This window comes from Erigeron canadensis, chromosome 5 (genome assembly GCF_010389155.1).
Source record: "Erigeron canadensis isolate Cc75 chromosome 5, C_canadensis_v1, whole genome shotgun sequence".
NCBI lineage: Eukaryota > Viridiplantae > Streptophyta > Magnoliopsida > Asterales > Asteraceae > Erigeron > Erigeron canadensis.
The window spans coordinates 39144763-39166761 of record NC_057765.1 but is presented as its reverse complement, the minus strand read 5'-3'; the positions used below and the strand labels follow the sequence as shown (position 1 = coordinate 39166761).

Here is a 21999-nt window from a genome sequence, read left to right as displayed (position 1 = left end):
TGTAACTGGATATATGGTTGGCCGGGCCATAATACTAGTTACAAGTTACATGCAATCCATCAAAATTGAAAACGGCTCATAAATACTATATACTTCTATTCTTTTTTCTATATCGACAAACATATTTCATCTCGTTACTAATAAAGGCAATAACTAAATCGAAAGATCACAGACACACATTCTACATAACTTTACTCCTGATATAGACATATAGTCATATAAGTATTGTGTCCCGGTCTATGTAGCACCGAAACGGATACGGCAAAGGGATACGGGAACGAGAAACGACAAAACTAAAAAAATTTAGGATACGGGTACGACAAAAATACGTCAATAAAAATATAAAATAATAAAAATATATTGATTTTGTATAGAGAGAGACTTGATACTTGAGATATTATGTATAATTACATATGTATAATTTAATAATATATGTTTGATGGTGACCGATGATCACGGATTAAATTATTACTAATCAATTTTGGAATAGAAAAAGTCTGATAGTGATCTCAACTGTATAACGTAGTTGGTTTGTGTTTGGGGTATGCATAGTCGCAAGATGCCATTCGTTTTTGGATTAAAAAAAGCTCATTGGAATCCTAATATTAATTAGATTCGGTATGGAAAGCTTCATAGAAACGTTTCGGTGCATATAGAAACTTCAAGGAAACGTTTCGTACGCGTTTCGGTTTCCATGAAGTTTCAAAAACGGGTACGCCTATATGTTTAGAGTTTCAGTGCATCATAGGTCCCTGTTCAAAAAAAAGAAAGTATTGTGTCCGGTGTGTTCGAACATACAGTTTCACATTTCTTGACATCAATATCAATACCAACATTAAAGAAAAAAAAGTGTCAAAACTTACAAAATATAAGGGTCACTTTTATATAATAACAAGAAGATCCAAAATTAAATTCTAGATTTTCTCCCTCCTTCACACCGTCCCTACATAAACCAAACTCTCATTTTCCGATCACCAGATTCTCTACACCAAATCCGCGTTCTTTCAATTTCATTTGACCTTTTTAAAAAACACACACACATACTAACTTCACCATCAAAAACACACAGATATATATACACTATTCTATATCTATCTATCTATCTCACACAACAACTTCCCTCCGGTAATGGCGTCGCCGGCTGTAGAGCGAGAGGATACTTCTACGGTTAAAGATTTGATGCATAAAACTAAAGTGATTCAGTTTTTTGGAAGAGATACACCGATTATACTTCAAATCGACAACGGACCGTGTCCTCTTCTTGCTATTTGTAATCATTTATACCTCCTAGGGTTTCTAATTCTACTGCAATTGATTATATATCTATATATCTATATTTATATTCTGTATCTGTATCCATATATAAATTTATGTTTATATATGTTGTTATATATTGTTGATGTATATGTATCTATCATCTATGTATGTTGTAAACTTGTAATTAAGTAATAATTTTTTGATGATTTGATCGGTAGGGATGATAGACTGTTGTGTGACATAATTAGGTTAGAGATAGCGTGCGGTTTACGAATAACAATGAGCGGTTATGAGCTTAAATTGATTTAATAGTCCTATTAAGTAGTTGAATCTGTTGATAGTTGCTCTTTTACTATATTTAGAGCTTCTGATTGTGCAGAAATGGTTTATATGTATACCGTTAGGGGATGTTAGAAAGTTATGGACGTAATTAGGCTATATCTAGCTTATGATTTCATGGAATTGGATTAGCGATTATGAGTTAAGTTGATGATATCTATTTAAATTGCTGATCTAGCTGCGTATTACTGTTTTACCTTATCTAGCGTTTTTAATTGTGCTGAAATTTAATGTTCATACACACACTTGGATATTGTTTGTCAGACATTGCTTGTATGTTGTATATATGTTATAATCGTTTATAATTCAATTGTTAGGGAGGTTAGACAGTTTTGTGACTTAATTTAAGTTTGATTTAGTGTACGTTTTATGAATCTGGATGTGCATATTAGGTTCGGATTGGGGATAACTGATTATGATTTAATTATATAATGTAACTTTTTGCATTGCTTATAATTAATCTGACTGCATTTTGGTGATCAGCTTGTTTGTGTCATCTTTAAGGAATATCACATGTTTGTAAAATATAGCTTGTAACTGTGACCATTCATGGGCCGGATGGGATGGAGTTAGAGTGGGTTTTTGTGTTTTTGTTTTTATACTAATCTGGTGAAATATGGATATAAAAAGTGTATCCTGATTATTGAATTTTGCCAATTCATTATAGGTAACTTACTGTTGCTGAGAAACAATCTAAGTTTAAGCTCAGATGTTGCTGAAGTGTCGCAGGAAAAATTGCTTTCACTTGTTGCGGAAGTTTAATCGACTCAAACAGTAATAATGATGTAATTGTTTCCTTCTTGGCATGATGAAAATCTAGGAGAATGGATTCAGTAAGACCTGATGCAAGTTATATATGTCTTCGTTCTTGTTTTTTTTTAATTGATATCGGTCCCATTGGTTCACCTTGCAGAACAAAGATGCAGGGTATGTTGAAAATCAAGATCAAAATATAGCTGATGCAATTGATATACTCCCTCGTTTTGCAACTGGAATTGATGTCAACATTAAATTGAGGAGGTATGTTGATTTTGTTTCTTGTCATTCGCTCAATCCAAACTTCTGCATGTCAGTTTGGATTATGTAGGAGTGGCCCTGCAGTTACTTTTTTTTTTGCTATATTTGATTGATCATAACCTAAATAATCGACATACAAATATCCGAGCTATTGCAGAATCCAAGATTTTGAGTTACGAGGGAATGTGCCATATTTGATTTACTAGGCATTTCACTTTTTTGTCATGGTTGGATCGTTGATCCACAGGTATGTTCTTATAACTATAGGTATACCTATTTATGGCTATGGGAGTCCTTTTATCATGAACTATAGTTACTTAACGTGGCTTTGTGATTTTTAATCTTGTATTTTCACTCGTGTCAGGATTGTGATACTTCAAATGCAATTGGCTCAAAGTCATACAATATGCTGATGGGAGAACTTGTTGATCTTGAAACTCAAAATATGGCAAATGTTACAGACAATAATCCAGATTTAGATTGTGTTGACGTTGTTGCTTCAACAACGGTGATATCAGAGGAAATAGAGCCATTTAGAATCTTGAAACCGTCAACCACTGTTAAACCCCCTTTAGAAAATGAGGTAATTGTTGGTACAGCTGAAGAAACCTTATCTACAATATCAAACAGTGATAGCAGCAGGCTAGTGAATAGTTGCAATAATGATATGATAACTTTCAACAAGGTTCCTGGGGAAGATGTTGGTTCGTCTTTGGAAGCTGACAAGGAGAGCGACAATGGACAAATAAACAGTAGTGTATCGGATAAGCATGAGGGTACAGGTGGAATTGAGAAAACTAGCATTGAAGTATTGGATAAAGCTGTAAATGCCTCACTTAGTTTATGTGGATTAGATTCTTCACCTCTTGTTGACCAATTAACTTGTAACGGCAATGTGAATGAAGCAGAAAGTATGAGTAATGAAAAGATGTTAAATGAGTCATGCTTATCTGAACCAAATGTGGCTTTAGAATCATCCAACGGCATGGTACAAACTATTGTAGGATCTGATTCTCTAGTTTCAACTCCTGATAGGAATGAAATAATTTCTGAAGAGAAATGCATGTTGGAAACAGGCACTACAAGGAATGAAGGTGAGGTTGTCATGTCTGAACAAGTGCACAAAGATGGTACAAGTGCCGATGTTACAAGACCTAGAGATGGAACTACATCAGGACAATGTATATATATATATATATATATAATTCACTAAAATTTGAAGATTTGAAATGTTTTGGAGTTGCCCTGATTTCTCTACTATTTGCTTATATTGGCTAATGTTTTCCTTTAGGGGAATTGATTAGAACTTTTCTGAAGAACAATGCCAGTCAGATGACTATATATGGGTAATTGCCTTGTTTTTATTTTACATTCGTATTTATATGTATATGTCAGAACATCATGATAATATCTCTTGCTTACCAGTGGTCCTCTTTTATTTTGATGTTTCATTGTTTGTAGCTTATTTTCGCTGCAAGAGGGTGTAAAGGAAAATGAACTATGTGTGTTTTTCCGAAATAGCCACTTCAATACAATGTTCAAGGTTAGTTATTGTGTACGCTTTGTAGCTTAGCTTATATGTATTCTGTAGCTTAAAGTTTTGAAGGCTTGCTTTTCTCTATGTTATCTAACTTTAGATTATTTTCAGTTTAAAGGTGAACTATACATTTTAGCTACGGATTTAGGCTACATTAATCAGCCCGATTTGGTATGGGAAAAGCTAAATGAGGTAATAAGTCTATCCATTTTTTTCTTTTTTATGGCCATTTGAGAAACTCTGCCGAGTAAAATCTTGTATGTATTGACAAGAACTTAAATTCGAGATTAACTCATTTGAATTAATAATACCATGGAGTATGTTGAGCATGTGGAAAAGTTAAAAATATACTACTTAGCCTTTTTATACATTCTCTATTATTAATTTTAATTGGGGTAAATATATAATGATGTTTCAGGTCAATGGTAATACCATGTTTATGACCAGTAACTTCAAGGAATTTAAGGTTACACGCACATGGGATGAGCAGAATGTGATGTCGAGTACTGCCGTATGTTGCTCTCTTTAACTAAGTATAAGTATTATATATGTTTATATCAAATGATCTATATGACATTTTCACCAGTTTGTGTAGATCTTACTTAATTTTCGTTTATTCAGGATTATATTGCCAGAATGGACAATATAGCAGAAAGGGGCACAGAAATCAAGTAATCACCTGTCTCTGTATTTAGTCTTTTAATCGAAAATTAGTCAATGTGTTATGTTTTGTATATTGTTACTATTATATGAAAGTTTTCCGTACATGGGAATATAAATTTATCTGCTGTTTTATGACAGTTCTGATCTGCAATTGGCTATAGCCCTTCAGCAACAAGAATTCGAGCAACATCAACAACGCCAGCAGCCACAGCGTGTTTCGCCACAGTCGCCCACCACTTCACGTTCAGGGCTTGTTGTAGGTCCCAAGGTAGGTTATCACTTTTTAGATTTATATTTTCTTTCTTCATTTAATGACCTTGAATTTACAATACAAAGATGTGTGTGATGAATTTGTATTTGCACTGCATGTTTGGAAACCTTCTTTTTAAAACTTTGTCCAAATCCGTCCAATGTTTTCATGATTGGTCGTTAACTATATCATTATGTAATTTTTCATTCAATATATCCCAAGATAAAAGTATCACTATCAAATTTAAGCACACACAACTATAATCTATCATCTATTCAATCTAATTAATGGAAAAAAGAAAACTAGCCAAATGGTAATTTAAGCAGAAACGCAAATTGAATGAGTTGATTGGGATTTGACAGCATGTACATCCAGCTAGACCCAAAAACTCGGCTTCATCGTCAAGCAAGGAATCAAAACCTGATAAAGATAAGTGCAATGTGATGTGAAAAGCTTGTGCTGCCTACAGTATCAGGTTTGGACTGTATATGCTTTGCACTACATTTTGAACCATCAAATTCTAATTGGGTATACATGTGATTTCAGATTCATTTGCTGTCTGCCGTAAATAATGTAGGACTATTCTGGTTAATGAGACATGATGAATGTTTGGCATATTGTACCATATGCATAGAATGTTGAAAGACATTTATAGTTAGAAAAATAACTGCTTGTGGGATTTTTTTAACATCAATTTTGCATATCTTATGGCTTCTGCGCCTGCGTGCACATTACTACCCAGTTTTGTTTATTTTGTTTGCATAATTCGTAATGCTTGCAACTGCTAGAGATATGGACCCTTATTTATTTATCAGTTGTTGTGTGGAAGTATTTGTAAGTTGAAAAACCAACTGTTATGCCTTTTATTTTTTGTTTTTTAGAGAAAAGTTTGTTATTTTATTATTATGAGAGTAAGTACCCGTGCGTTGCGGCGGTGAGATGGTGGGGTGATGTAGGTCATAAAGTCTGATAGCCAAAATTCGTCAAAAGCATATCAAATGACATCTCTAATGAAATAGCATGAAATTTTAAAAATACCCATATAATTTTTATAATTTATCGATATACCGTTTGTGAGATAAAAGATTTTGAATGAATTGTGGGAATAAATGATTTATGGAGGGGAGAGAAAAAAGATGATTGATTGAGATTTGAGGAGAGAGAAATGGTGTTTGGTAATATAGAATTGATAGAACTGCATAGTTACAGGATTCGTTGAACACCCCACGAATTTCGTTTTTGGTTCGGCGATCCAATTTGCGATACAATTCGCGAACCCATTCGCGAACCAAAGACAAAAAATACCGAATTGGTAAAAGGTGGTTCGACAACCCCAAATGGGTGTAGTTTAATGATTTAGACAAGAAAAATTCACGCTTTGGAACAACCGAGTTCAGTGAATTGTGTTTGGGTTCAATGATTTTGATTTAAGTAGTAACTAAATATTGCAATTATCAAAGTAAATATATTAAATGGATGGCAAAAAAACAAAGGATTGAGTAAGCTTTAAGCATTTGCTTTTTGAAGTATTAAAAATGTTTGAAGTTTGTAATATTCAATATTTGAATCTATTGTTATATTTTTAAATTCGGTTCACCGAACTGAAGTGAACCGAAATGAGCCTACCCCTCCCGAACCGGATTCACTGGCTGCTGCGAATTGCGATCCCGAATCACGAACCCGAACCGGAGCGAACCGCGAATCAGGTGACTATGGATAGATGGACATCTTAAAGAAGTAAATGTTGAAACTTAAAATGTTAGACATGGCCTTTTTGCTTTATAATATAGCATAGATAGTATATATGAATGTTATGATTATAGACAAGGCTGCAAGCACAGGCTGCTGGTGGAGCTTACTCCCATTCCATGACTACTCATACGTTCAAATGGAGTTTCGGAATTCAGACTAAATACGGTATGAATGCTATCAATTCATTTAAATGTATAGTAAAATTATACTAACATAATTTTGAAATTATTCGTCCATCGGACAGAATGGAACAATTCAAATAAAATTAAAACGTTCGAGATGGTCTTTGTTGATGAATTGGTATATATTTTTCAAATCATATACTGTACACTTTTGTTTCTCTTTTTGTTGAGCTTAACTCTAAATTGTTTAGTCTAAAATGGTTGTTCGTGTTTGTAGTAAATTTATATATAACAAACTGTAAATTTTTTATTTAACTAAAGTTAAAAAAAAAGGGTAAAAACTCAAATCAAAATTTATAAGGAATTAATTTTCATATGTTTCTTTTTTCAGTTTTCGTATTGATTAAATTGTGATATTTGTCATAGGGATTTAATATACCTGAATTTTGTTTTTTAGCTTTGATTAATATATTTTGAGATTACCCGTCCAAATGGACGTAACTGAGCACTAGTATCTATCTATCTATCTACCAATATACTAAAACAGGATTGTGTATTCTTTTAATCGACACTTGGCGCATTCCTTGCACGACATGTGTCACTTTTGGTATAATTAAAAAAAGTTCTAAATTCATAATTACCTAATTGTAATCAAATACTAATCTTTCTTTAGTTTAATATAAAAAATAATATTGATCGACACTTGGCGCATTCCTTGCATGACATGTGTCACTTTGGTGTAACTAAAAAAAGATTTCTAATTCATAATTACCTAATTGTAATCAAACACAAATCTTTAGATTTTTAATATATATATATATATATATATATATATATATATATATATAAATATTAAGTTTCTATATATATAATTTATAAAGAATTATAATAATGTTAACATCAATACAGAATACAACTATTGTAAAAGATAAGATATATGCTAAGTTTTAATAATTTAATTAACCAAATATATTATATAATTATGGGATTTTATATAACATGTTTAACGGTCTGTATCCAAATTTAGGTATTTAACAGTCACATATTCTCTATTTTTTATATAAATATTATTGTATCATCAAACATTATATAATCCGTACATCGTACGGGTATTAAGACTAGTAATATAACTAAAAGAAAGGGTTTGGGGTACACTTGGCACCTTTAATCCCCTCCTTTAGCCTAATCTTCCAACCTTATTAATTGTGTAATTTTTTTAATATTTTCTAAATAAAATAATAATAATCACCGACCTTTTTAGTTTCAATTAAAAAAACCTTATTATTATTATTTATCTACAAAAACCTACGGCACCAAAATTCTTTTACCTACGTTCGACTTATTTTTTGTTCGGCTAGCAAGGTTTCATCTTGAAGATCTTAAGCCACCATATGTTAACCATCATCTACGATGTGCATGTATGGATTGATTCAGAGTGAAATAACCCAAGAAAATCAAAACGTTTGAGACGGTTTTTGTTGATGAATTGGTATGAATTTTTCAAATTATATAATTTGTTGCAAATTTTTTATTAAATAAAGTTGAAAAAAAGGGGTAAACTAAAATCAATATTTATATGGAGTTAATTTTCATATATTTTTTCTTTAGCTTTCGTATTGATTAAGTTGTTTGTGTTTGAAGTAATTGTTTGATTATGTTTAGTACTCCGATATATCTCACGAATATTGTATCTGGAGGGCGTATGATATTCTTAACCTTCCTTCAAAGGTGTTTCTTTTAAAGCATTAACATCTCAAAAGTTAAATTTTTAGTTTTGTAACTTTTTTCTTGCTGTTCTATAGCTTTTTTGTGGCTGTTTTTTATGGCAGTTTTTTGGTTCTGTTTCTTACAGATTAATACAGGTAGAACTGTTTTTAATGTTGTTTTTACGTTGTTTCTGAAGTTGGGATTAAGCTGTATATAATTCTGTTTTTATTGTTGTCTTTGAAGAAGATTTATGGGTGTTTTAGGTTGTTTTTTGCTTCAGGATTAAGGTTGTTTGTGGTGCAGATTCGTGGCTGTTTTCAGGCTCTCTTGCAGCATAACCGTGACCGTTTTCATGTTGTTTTTGCTACAAAATTTTGGCTTTTTGCTGCTCATGTATGGCTACGTCTTTGGCTCTATTTTGGTGATCTTCGTAGGTGATTCTTAAGTTGTTTTTCTTAATAGTTATGGCAATTATTTCGTAGGTTAGACTTTGTGTTTGATTTTTGAGTATCTATACTGGGTATGATCTTTGCAACTAAATTCATATATATAGATAACTTGATCCTAAGTTTTTAAGCTCAAGTCTGTTGCATTATTTTTGATTAATTATGTGCTTAATATCGGGTCTCATAAGTACTGTCAGACCTGTGCTTAATGATTGATCTATTGCTTAGATGAAAACTGTAGGTCGGATTACTCTTTAACTCATAATTTAGCACATTCAATCGAGAATCATCTTAAAAAGGATGGAGATAAACTGAGTTTACAAGTTGGTTCAAACCTTTTTAACCTGCCATTAAAGTACTGTAGCTTTTTTGACAAGACCCATTTAGGTTGGTTATCTAAACTTCTCATTTTGTCACTTATGAAATCGGCAACAAGAGTTGAAATGATTTTAACGTAGGCAACCGTCTTATTTATGTCACAGGGGGCAAGCTCCATAGCAAGTTGTCAAGAATGGCACACAACTGTACCTTTTGATCTGTGCGCTAGATTTTTACGTTTACAGGTATGTTGTTTTGTAAATTTACTGAATGCATTGCTGATTTTAGAACTTGGCTGTCAGATTGATGAAGAGACTTCGAGTAAGCTTGAGGGTTTGTTGGTTTGTCGCTAATTTTACATTTTCATAGTGGATTATACTCGGCAATACTATATCGCTTTTACTGAAAGCAGCCTTTTACTAATAACAGCCTTTTTTCATGTGACAAGGATGCTCCTCTAAACTCCATATTCTAAATTTTTGGCAAATTTGGTTGTGTTTGAAGTCGATTGCTTTGAATTTACTGGAGACATTGGGGAATTAACACGCATTTGATATGTATGGTTATAACTTCAATAGCTACACTTTTGCAATCAGAGTTGGACCAATTGTCTGTTAATTTGTACGCTAACATAAGAAGAAAGATGACCAAGGAGCAAAGAATGGATTTAGTTAAAGCTGGAAGAGAAAAGCCCCTATCAATCGACAAAAGGTTTGTATTGCATCTTCTTATTTTTTGTTGCGTTTTCCTGAATCCTTTTGCAGCCAAGTTAGCTGCTCTAGGCTTTAAAAACAATCCGTGTAAGGAAGAAACAAAGACTGAAATTGATGAAATTTGCAAGCCAATTTCCTTCCCTACACACTAATTACATATTCACAACATCACACATACAACAACAACCTCTTTTTAGATTCGAAGATATTCCGATGTACTTAGGGTCACAATTTTAGTTAAACCAAAATTCGCACATGTCATCTAATGAGAAGACCACAATACCGTAACAGCAAGTGTAGTATAATTGCGTCGAATATAGTTTGCAACTTTGCATAGTTTGCGACATGACAATAATGAGAAGACTTGAATGACATAAAAACATGGAGAAAGATACGGCATGTGCGAAACATATAGTATAGTGGAGCATCGTTTGAGACTGTGCTTCTGACCGTATTTTGATAAATTTCGAACACTCCAATAAAGAATTTCATATATAATTCTTAATTCATGACATACAAGTCGTTCTATTATACTTATGATATGTCATGTTGCGCAGGTGAAACCTATGAAATACCTAAAAATGATTTCTTCAATGAAGCTCGACTTGTGACTTGTGGGTCAGTGTAGCTGATGAAGTTTCGGTTAACGAAAGAGGAATAAACCTTCTATTGATTGAAAAAACATATGATAAGCCTTCTTCTAAAGATTAATTTATTTAGGATTATTTCATTTCAAATTTTACTATTTTGGATTGATTTTTGTTTTTAGTTTATGTATTGAATTTTGTTATTTTTTAAAAACTTTATGACAGTATTACCACTAAATATACCTTTGTTATTTATTATATTATAATATTGTATATACCATAGATAATAAAATAATAATAATTTATAATATAACTAAAAGAGGAGGTTGGGGTACACTTGACACCCTTAATCCTTCTTTTTTAGTCTAAAACTCCCTCCTCATTAATCTTCTATTTTTTTAATTATTAAATCTATAAACCAACCTTATTATTAATAAAACAATCTTTTCATCCTTAAAAGTTTCCTAAAAATTATATTATATTATATTTATATATATATATAACCTAGAAAAAAACCCTCACATATCTTCACCCAAAAACAAAAACCTACAACCAAAACAAAAAAAACATATTTTTCAAAGTATGGACACAAAAAATATTTTCATACAACTCAGTGTTGTGCATGTATGGACTGTTTCGGGGTGGAACAACCTATAAAAATCAAAACGCTCAAGATGGTCTTTGTTGATGAATTAATATGTACTTTTCAAATTATCTATTTTTCTTTAGTTTTTGAAATTATAGTTTAAAATTGTTGTTTGTGTTTCTCTTTAGGTCAGATATAACAAATTACAAATTTTTTATTTAACCAAAGTTAAATAAAAAGAGGGTTAATTAGATTCAATATTTATATAGAGTTAATTTCATATGTTTTCTTTCTTTAATTTCGTAAGTATAGTCTAAAATTGTTTGTATGTGTCTTAAGTTTAGATATAACAAACTATAAATTTTTTAATTAACTAAAGTTGGAAAAAATGGGTTAACAAGATTAATCGTTTTATGTTTAATTTTTAGATATTTTAATTTTATTCGGTATCTATTTAATATACTTGAATTTCAATTTTTTTAGCATTGATTAATATATTCTAAGACTACCCGTTCATTGGACGGGCCTGAGCACTAGTATATATATTAAAAGAGTAGGAATCCTAGTCTTTTAAAGCCCTCTTCAAATCTAAAGTTATGCTAAAAAATTGCCACCTAGGATTTATCCTATGTGTCATCTCCAAACTTTTTTATATATATTTATTTAAATTTAGACAGATTTGAATTAATTAGGTAAACATTATATCAAATCAAACATTATAATTACAATTATTTATTTGAGAAATTAATTCCGTCCGTTTTTTTTTAAAATTATATTCAATATATTTTTTTGAACCAATCTAAGTTTTGATAAGATATTCAAGCATATTTAACATTAATATTATGCTAACTAAACCAAATTTTAATTATCAATATCATATTAAAACCTTTGATAATTCAATTAAATAACCTTACATCGTGCGGGTAAAAAACTAGTGTATATATATATAATTTAAAAATTAATATACGCCTAGTAGGCTTAGAAAATCCTTTTAGAAAATGTTATTAGGAATTGCCCGAATTATAATTTGTCAATTTTTTCATATATTCCGATTAATGCACGATAATTAAATCACATAATCAACATTGCAATCAATCTTAAGATGTTAGTGTACGTATAAATTTAAGGACTGTACAATTTTCAACCTCACGCAAACAATTGAACATGACATCTTTATAATCAAGTGAACAAACTGTCCGAGATAATTTAATGGTAAAAGAAAAACTCCCTAGAAAATACATAGTGCTGGGTAACCCAAAGTCCCAAACCCACCTCTCAATATGGAGAAACCCGCCGTTAGGAGCAAGGGTGTAGTGTCATAAAATTGACAAATTGGCAAGTTATCGACGAATCACAAATCGTCACGTGTCGTTGCCAAAAACTAACCAAAAACAAGCCAAAAGTAACCAAAACTAGTGGTGTAGTAAACGAAAATTAACCAATTTGCCAATTTCAAAACTAAATACAAGGTAACCGGAATTTATAATCTAGTTGGCGAAAAACTAAAAAAAGTGACCGTTTTTTGTAAAAAATAAAACTTTGGCTCAGAATTTGGGGGTCGGAAATTTCAGAAGTCGGAGATGCCATGGCTGCTAACCCGAAAGGTTTACCCCGCCAAGACGCCCCGGATCATCTGAGTCTCTTTTTTACGAATATTTGTATCATCATCGCCCATTTTTACCGGCAACCTAAAAAATTGTTCAACGATATCATCATCGGCTATGAACTACTTTTTTCCAGCTACCTATTGCTTTAATGGAACAAAATCCGGCAACGCCGCCAAGAGAAAATCCGGCAACGCTACCGCTAACACTACCAAGGAAAAATCCGACAATGTAAATACATAAATATGTATAAATATACATATATAAGGAAGAGCAGTCTCAACGGAAACCCAAGAAAGGGCTCTCTGGAAAACAACCCGCAGTAGCAGCAACAACTGTAAACCAAGTACCCAAGAAAGGGCTCGCCGGAAAACCACAAGCCGCCGTAGTAGCAGCAGCAGTCTCACCAGAAAACCCAAGAAAGGGCTCGCCGGAAAACCGTGCAACATGCAGAAGCACAAAAAGCAACAGGAAGCACATCGGAAAATCGGAAACCCCAAAAAGGGATCACCGGAAAACCGAACAAACAAGTAGTAAACATAGCCAACAACACCCTTGCAAAGCCAAACAAAGTTTTGGCCGTAAAAAGTGAACGTTTTTGGCCGGCGACGACCAGAAATCCCAAAAGGGGATTTCGGATCTCACCGGAAAGGGTGATATATCACGTTAGGAACATCGGTAAGTTTTATCGGCACGTATTCCGGCAATAGAAGCCAAGAAAAACGAGATCAAGCCTCCAAATCAAAAACCCCCCAAAAAAATTTTAGGTTTCCGGCAAGCACAAGAACCCCAAAAAAAAACGGTCACAAAGTACAAGCTCTCAACGTTCACAAGGATCGGCCAAAAGATGCCGATATATATAGCCAATACTAGCCGATTAAACTTGCCGATACAAGCCGATGAAGATGCTATAGTGTAGCCAATTAGCTGATGCTTGCCGATGGTTTTTGCCGATAAAACTAACCGATTATACCCTTGCCCATTATGGCTCCCATTTGAACCTATGAATTTATGACTTATCAATTATCAATTCACTTTTCTAACGAATTTGTACAATATCTACTTATCTTACAAAATGAAACTTGTTTTTACTGTAAGCAAAATCAAAAATGGCCACGTAGGCATGAATAATGCACGCCTATTCGTGCATTGAAAAGTGAAAGGCACAAATAGTATACGACTGTTCAAAATGAAAAAATGTCCGGAGCTCCAAGATATATCAAACCCAACCCATTTGTTTGACCACACCACCACAAACAATAAACATGTCCCAAGATCATGTCCCAAGATCTTGATATCATATTGAATAACTCATCATGATTCATGACCATTATGATTTTTGTTGCTAATAAATGACCTCTATTTATTTCTGACATCATCTTTGCGTTCCAAAAGACCAACTTGTGTGTTTTAAGTCTTTCCATATGGTAATGTCAAAAGGTTTGATTGTACAACACAGATCTATCTCACTCATTCTTTCACGTTTTTTTCTTTGTTCTTTTTTTTGCTGCCATTATTTTAGAACCACCTCCCAAATCCAACAAACACACCATCAAGTCTCTACAAATCTCTCATTTTCTACCGAGTATTTCTTTTTCTGAAAACACACAAACACTCTCTCTCCCTCTCTCTCTCTCTCTCTCTCACACACACACACATATTCTTTGTCTTGAACGGAAGTAATATTACGACTAAATCAAGATCTAGCAAGATCTCTTCTTTTAGAGGTCCTGGTGCAAAAATCTCTCTCTCCCCCGTCCAGATTTGACTTTTTTCAGGCGTTGACCGACGTTGACCGATTCTTTGAGTTTTTGTCATTACACTCTCTCCCTCTCACTACCACCACCAAACTCAAGCCCTTCTTCAGGTTAGATTTTTCAATTTTTTTAATATATATTTTGTATTAATCTATATAGTTTGTGTACTTTTTTACTCTGTCACAAATTTTTTTTTAAAAAAAAGAAAGTAAGATATGGTTCAAAATACTTGGTTTTTTTCTGTTTTTTCTCTATTTTAATGTGAGTAGTTATTTATTTATTTTTTTTGGATTATTGATATGTATGTTTGAGATTTGTTTTCTATTTTTATATTTTCGGATATATATTGTAAAAAAAATTAAATAGAGATGCTTGTATAACTATTAATTAATTAGTAGTTATATATATAAATGAAACTTTTATATATATTACAATTAATTTTAATAAAATTTTGAGTGCATTTTCTTTTGTATTTTCAGATTGAGATGGAGTACTGTTATCACGACAGTAAAAAGATAATTTTCAATGTTACCAAGCACACAAACTTTCGAACAAGGGTTGTGGCTAGACTACGAAAAGTGATGACTGCTCGCCGGTTTTATCATAAGAGAGGAGGCTTTGTGGGATATCTGCAACCTGATCAAGTCACCAGAGTTCTGGTCACCGATGAGGTATATGATGTCATGTTCCATATGCGGAACAGTGACCTCTACACCCTCGGAATCTCTTCCAAAGGCCACAACTCTTCCGAGGATTTTGGACAATTGATGGAACTCCTAGATTATGATGCAAATCGTGTGCAACAAAATACCGTGCTTGAAAACTCAATCAGGCTTGGAAATCCCACAAAGATAGAGTTTTTCCGGACAAAGTACCAACATCTGAAGGAATTGAATGGAATAACACATGACCATATTAAACAAGCAGTATCTTTTGTTGGGGAAAACTTGTATCGCGTAAATGATCTGAGTGACAAAGAGTTGGGAACATTAAAGAAGCATATCGAGCTATTGGTAAACATGATAGCAGAAAGCATGAGAGAGGATTGGATCGAAGATATATTCGACGCTGTGTTAAATCACGGTTACACAATCAACAAGACTGTTGAAGAGGCACCCTCTTCAACAGTCTTGTTGATTGTGTAACCGTGATTTAACACAGCGTCGAATATATCTTCGATCCAATCCTCTCTGATGCTTTCTGCTATCATGTTTACCAATAGCTCGATATGCTTCTTTAATGTTCCCAACTCTTTGTCACTTAGATCATTTACGCGATACAAGTTTTCCCCAACAAAAGATACTGCTTGTTTAATATGGTCATGTGTTATTCCATTCAATTCCTTCGGGTGCTGGTACTTTGTCCGGAAAAACTCTATCTTTGTGGGATTTCCAAGCCTGATTGAGTTTTCAAGCACGGTATTTTGTTGCACACAATTTGCATCATAATCTAGGAGTTCCATCAATTGTCCAAAATCCTCAGAAGAGTTGTGGCATTTGGAATTCATTCTGAGATAAGCAGACTATCAGAGGGCAACAGTGCAATGACTCCCCGTGCTTGGAATTCATACGCTACTAGAGATAGCCCACTTTTACTCGAGGAACCCGCTAAAGATAGATCTTATTATTATTATTTTTTTTTTATCTCAATTTACTTGCTGGTTGTGCATTTGAATAACTTTATCAACAAATGTTTGCCAAAGCTTTGGCTCGTCTCTCACGAGTCTCATTTTGCCTTCCCATAAGAAGTAGAGGTTTTGAACCCAACTACTTGTTAGTCAAATAGAAACATAGCCAAAAAAATGCCATGGGTCAAATAGGTAGAAAGTCCCTCAAATTATATCTCTGATGCATAAAATCTTTTGAAAACTGTTCAAGAAATATCAAAGTATTACTTATATGTATCATATTTGACACACTTTTATTTTCAAATTTTTGGACAAAAAGTGGTTCAAACGATACAAAAGACCCACTTTGACAACCTGCTAGACCCACCCAATTTGCCACCTCTAATCTAAGTGGTTCAACAATTTCTTACATCCAATCATCCATGTATGGAGACATGGACAAATACAGGGTCGTACCTAAGACTATAAGAGAAAAATCTGAGAGCTAAATAATCAAAAGAATTGCTATTCTTACTGGAATTACCATACCAACTTCCGTAAGAAGTAGGCTTCGTTTAATAGGGAAGCGTAGTGGTGACATTGAATGTGATCGTTTTGCTGGTTTCCGGGTAAAAGTTATCAGTGCATAAAGTTGAAAATACTTGAAAATAGAATCAACAATTGGATAAAAGTCAATATCTGCTAACCCTTTGTTTGGTGTGATGCAGCCTTAGCAAATGAAAAAGTAACTGGGAACTCAGAAGAAGGTTGTTCAGAATCCTCTTTTCTGCACAAGTATTTTATACCGTGGACTGGTATTGTTGGAGCTCCAATTGAGGTAACTGATAACAACTTGTTAACATGGAATTTGAAAATATCTGTTACCTTAAACCTGATGACTGGATCATTTCTTTTTCTGCTTTAATATCTTTAGTAATGCAAGCCTCTGTAGAAATAATTGATAATTTATGCTTTGTACTTGAATACATAATCACATGGTGATTTATGAGACTAGAAAATCACATTTATTTCATGATCCTTTTACATTAAATCATGGTGACACATGTACTACATACAATAAGAAAGTTAAATTTTACAATAGATACATTAGTTATACTAAGAGCAGTTATAGAATTTTGTAAATAGCTGAGAAAAACATGAATGACCTTGGACAGGATATTGCTTATGGTATTTTAGTGTCTGTACCATCAGTGAGTTTTGTGATAGTCCTCCATGGTTGGCATATTCTTGGCATGTGCGTAAACTATGCAATATTTCCCCAAAAATTACACACAATAACAAACGGGAGATGCAAATAGAACTTGACTTGTGTGGTGTTTTAACTCAAACGGGCCAAATAAAAAATAGCGAAAAGGTGAGTGGGTTGAATGGGTTGAAAGTCACCCAACATATATACTTTAATGCATACAACCTCATAGCTTTGTATTATCAAACATTCAGATTATGATTGTAAAATCATTGACTATAAATTCTTTTCAAATTTGTACAAAATAGTAGTGGGACAACCCAACCGGGTCAGTTTTAACCCAAACTCGTTATGCAACCCACACGACCTGTGCTCATCTTGCCACCTCTGATCTCTTTTGAATATTATATATAGTAATTTATACTAAACAGAATAATAAACCTAATGTATCACCTGTTCCATGCATGCCAGTCAAAGCTTTGTTTCGGATACATCATTGACATGTTCATCTAAGAACTTGTTAACTTCGTGTGTCACTGAACCCAAGTGGTCTACGGTTTTAATCAGGGATTTGGAGATGTAGTCCTTTAAGCTCTCTAACAACCTAGGTTATTAGTTGAGAGAAATGAGCTAATCAAGTAGTAAAAATAACTAAATCTAAGTATCTCAATGAAGCAAATGAGCCACTTACATTTGTTTCTGATGATTCTTGTAAGAATCTTCAAAATGCTCTGCAGCTGAGTACAACTGTTCTCTTACATTTCTCAAGTACTATATTTTCACATTGCTTAAAACATGAAACCAATTTGTAGTCTTATAATGCAGAAAATGAACACAATCCATAACTTGAGACTACGGTCAGATTCATAGTTCAGTGTGTGTGTATGTTAGAAAGGTGAAAATGTAAAACTCAAATTTATACCATACTTCTTTTCTAATCAAATTAATTTTGCATAAGTCCATCTGAAAAGAGCAGACTATGCTTCAAGAGAACTTCATCATAGTTAGAAGTGGGAAGCTGATCTTTAGCATTAGATATAGTATTCTTGCTCTCCATTACGACGAAAACGAACCCAAATTTTCTTCACCTGCATAAACACTAGAATAAACTCCACAAACATGTATAAATAGACATCAATAATGTAAACTTCAAAGTAGTAGCTCCATAAAAAACCTGACCTTATGTATATGTATGGATGAATAAAAAGTTCATATCATAAGTGAGAGTGGGACTTTGTGAGGAGAAGGTTGATCTCTATTGATATATTGGAATATTTGAGCTCATTTAGCTCTAGTCAAGCTGATTTTTATACCAATCATAGTTAAAAGTGTAAATAAGTTTAGTTATTTAATTGGTATAAAAATCAGCTTGAGTAGAGCTAAAGAGACCGGAATAGAATTGTAAATAAGTTCAGTTATTTGATTGGTATAAAAATCAGCTTGAGTAGAGCTAAATGAGCTCATATCAAACATAATCAACCACTCTACTTTTTAGAGGAGATTATATTGATTTGATGTAGATTAGGTAAATAATCTCACATGGGTTCAGTAGTTTCATGCAAGTTTGGCCATGGATACGTCGATATTATATTACATCACACAGATGGAAATTAAACATGGGCAGATTAAACTAAAATGTAATTTTACATCACAAGAATGGTTGATTACAAAAATTATTATCTAAGTAATGGTTCTGTTTTTTTCTAGCAAAACAAGTTTAATACTTAAAGTAAAAGTATAGCCGAAAGTTGATTATTTATAAATTGTTACATGAAAGGGTTGAAATAGACATCCCTAACATATTTTTGTCATTATTATTTTTTTTCTTTTCATAATGCTGCACTCACACCCACACATGTATTCATGATTAGTGGTATAGTGGTAAGTTCACTGTAACATTGCTTGTTCATAAAGACAGTTTTCCGATGATGATAAATGAGATAAAAGAAGGTAAAACTCTTTGCTAACCCATTATGATGACAATAACTTGTAATTTATGCAGTGATGGTTGTAGCTTGTAGGTTGCTCTAGAGTTAGTCATTGCCCAAATTAGACTTTGTAGAGATTTGAAGTTTGTTATTATGGAGTCCTTACAAATTTTCAATCTCAACTAACACGTTATCTTTACTGCCATGGTTACTGCTCTATTGATGTCAAAATTTCACTAAATTGGCTACACTTAATGGCTTAATGCCTGTTTTAATTGGTTTTTTTGTACCTAAATCTGAAGACAAAGAAAACCTTAATTGTATGGAGATTTTAACAGACTGTAGTCAATTGTAGATAGCACACCAAGTGATTCATTCCATCATTAAAAAGGTCCTGACTCTTGAATGTGTTCAAATATTATATTTGGGATCTTCAATTTTATGCATTATAGTTTAGATCTCCTTATCAAATTTGTTGTGATCTTCAATGTAGTATTAAATCTTTGTGGACCCATCGGTTACATGTGGGGATTATCATTGTTCTGTTAGTAGGGAATATATAAGAAATGCATTTTTAAATTAATACTAGATTTTTATCTCGCGGAAAATGCGGGTAGTTTTTAAAAAAACGATTTAGTTAGTTATTTATTAGTTGATTATGTTGAGTAAATGAAAGACTAAATATTTGCAATATAGATAATGTAAAACTAATGAAATAGTTACAAAAGTAGGAGTTCTATATTGGATATTACAATAGTAACAAAAGATATTAAGCAAAGTTTTACAAAAGATAGTAAGCGGAGTTGTATAAGAATTTTCAATCCTTTCTTGCTTTTGTGGTTGTGTTCTTCACTTTCAAGTGTTCCCATTTTCTTTAACTCCATGGCAGATCTGGTTCTTTGATAGTTTCTTCAACTTTGTAATCTCTTTAAGCTTCAAGTGAAAAAGTGAAATACTTTTGTATTCATATATCACACATTCACAAACTCAAACCATAAGAGTAATCATTCACTGCCAAGAATGACAAAAGATCATAATGTGCATACCTCCTTCTGAAATTTGACTATCAAACCATTAATATCAAATTCCCCTATGTTACATCATCTGAGCAAGTCTGCAAATTTTGTTACCCAAAATGAGACAAACCATGTATATATTCCAAAGATCTTATATACCCAATTAAACTCCAATCCAACTTAATTTCATACATATACAAAACATTTTACAAAATTTCATACATATACAAAACGTTTTACAAATGCAAGTAATCATAAAAAACTTGTAGATGAACTGTGTGAGAATGTTCAGGCAATTTGTTTATATATTATGTGCAATAAATAATACTCTAAACTACCCACTTACAAAATAGGCAATAAAAGTCATATAATCCATATATTCTAATAATATTTTCATCAAACCAATTGAGTTATATTGATTAAAGTATGATATCAATTAAGTAGTACCTTGCATGTTTATCATGTTACCTTATATTGACATAGTATCACGCCCTACACGGATTGAGAAACCATGAGCTACAGCCTGCAAGTTCACCATACACAAAAAAATCATCTGTCGAGAAAGTTCATAAAACTCTCAATTATTTTTCTTGGTGTATATTTTACTATTCTATATACAATGTTGTATACCCATGAATTGTGCTGAAAAGTAGTGGTGAGCTTCTGTCTTGAACTCTTGAACTGCATCAATGCCATTTGAACTAAAACACACAAAGGATGTCAGATGCCTGCAACCAAAAGATACGGAATGAAAATAAAAACACACAAAGGAACTATAAAACTAACACTCAATAAATTAGAAAACCACTTTTGACAGCATGGCAAGCTTCCTCCACAACTACTTTTGGATAAGCAACCTGAAATATATAACTATTGATACATTAAGAAAAATATACACATACATAATTTACAGCCCATATGCTAAATGATACATTAAAAACCACACACACAACTAAATCTCAAGTGTGGCACATTGTTCACAACATCACCACCTATCATTAGAAGGAAACCCCCTCTTCCTTGCTATGGTTTCTGTTATGTCTACCATTTTCCTTCAAAAAATCTCCCTAAAAAGACAAATAGTGATGAGAGATTATACAATACATCAAAGCTACATTTGAACTTCTCTTTAGGAACCACTTTCTCATGTGTGTGAGGTGATGCTTAATATTCTTTTTAAGTTGTCTACTACCACAAATCTCACAGTTAATGCGTTGATGGCATGAATGGACGTGAGACTTTAGGCACTGGTTGTTGGTAAAATATTTCACACATCCCTGTTTGGAGGTCATTTTGAAAATGGTTATGACATTTCAAGTATCAATGCTAATATTCTATATAATTGTATAGCAAATTCTGATAATTTTGGACATTACTACATAAGAAGAACAAAGTAACGATAATTTGGTCCCAAAAAAACAGATTGCAGTCTAGTAAAATGGGAGTTAAAGTACCTCAAATTGGGTTAAAAGAGTGAGTCTTCTTAATGATGCACAACACAATTCCCCAACCTTCCGTTATATAATGATTATTATATGATCATTAAGTACTTATCTAATAACTAATTATCTTCATTCCATTTGCAAT

General features: G+C 32.7%; 2 protein-coding genes and 1 long non-coding RNA gene across 4 annotated transcripts; all 3 read left to right on the top strand.

Annotated features, from left to right (window-relative positions):
* The first annotated feature begins 966 nt into the window (after positions 1 to 966).
* LOC122601778 (ubiquitin carboxyl-terminal hydrolase MINDY-1-like) lies at positions 967 to 5910 on the top strand. Its single transcript, XM_043774517.1, is given in 14 exon segments — positions 967 to 1270; positions 2264 to 2350; positions 2353 to 2381; positions 2510 to 2616; positions 2794 to 2860; positions 2978 to 3794; positions 3905 to 3959; positions 4075 to 4156; positions 4262 to 4342; positions 4569 to 4661; positions 4772 to 4821; positions 4952 to 5081; positions 5426 to 5538; positions 5610 to 5910. Coding segments are annotated over 13 exon segments (1827 nt in total). The 5' UTR covers positions 967 to 1128; the 3' UTR covers positions 5513 to 5538; positions 5610 to 5910.
* Positions 5911 to 9055: 3145 nt separating this feature from the next.
* LOC122602352 lies at positions 9056 to 10894 on the top strand. Of its 2 annotated transcripts, XR_006324226.1 has the most exons (5): positions 9056 to 9078; positions 9319 to 9477; positions 9573 to 9653; positions 9857 to 10119; positions 10679 to 10894. It is a non-coding gene; the product is annotated as an uncharacterized LOC122602352 (long non-coding RNA). The 2 variants fall into 2 exon arrangements; XR_006324225.1 differs by having other exon boundaries at positions 9573 to 10119.
* Positions 10895 to 14117: 3223 nt separating this feature from the next.
* LOC122598943 lies at positions 14118 to 17312 on the top strand. Its single transcript, XM_043771410.1, has 2 exons — positions 14118 to 14765; positions 15135 to 17312. The coding sequence occupies exon 2, from the start codon at positions 15141 to 15143 to the stop codon at positions 15798 to 15800; it is 660 nt and encodes a 219-aa protein (XP_043627345.1). The 5' UTR covers positions 14118 to 14765; positions 15135 to 15140; the 3' UTR covers positions 15801 to 17312.
* Positions 17313 to 21999: the final 4687 nt, after the last annotated feature.

Bases quoted from the DNA above. Each gene is read 5' to 3' on its own strand.
- LOC122598943 (XM_043771410.1), top strand. From the start codon at position 15,141: ATGGAGTACTGTTATCACGACAGTAAAAAGATAATTTTCAATGTTACC.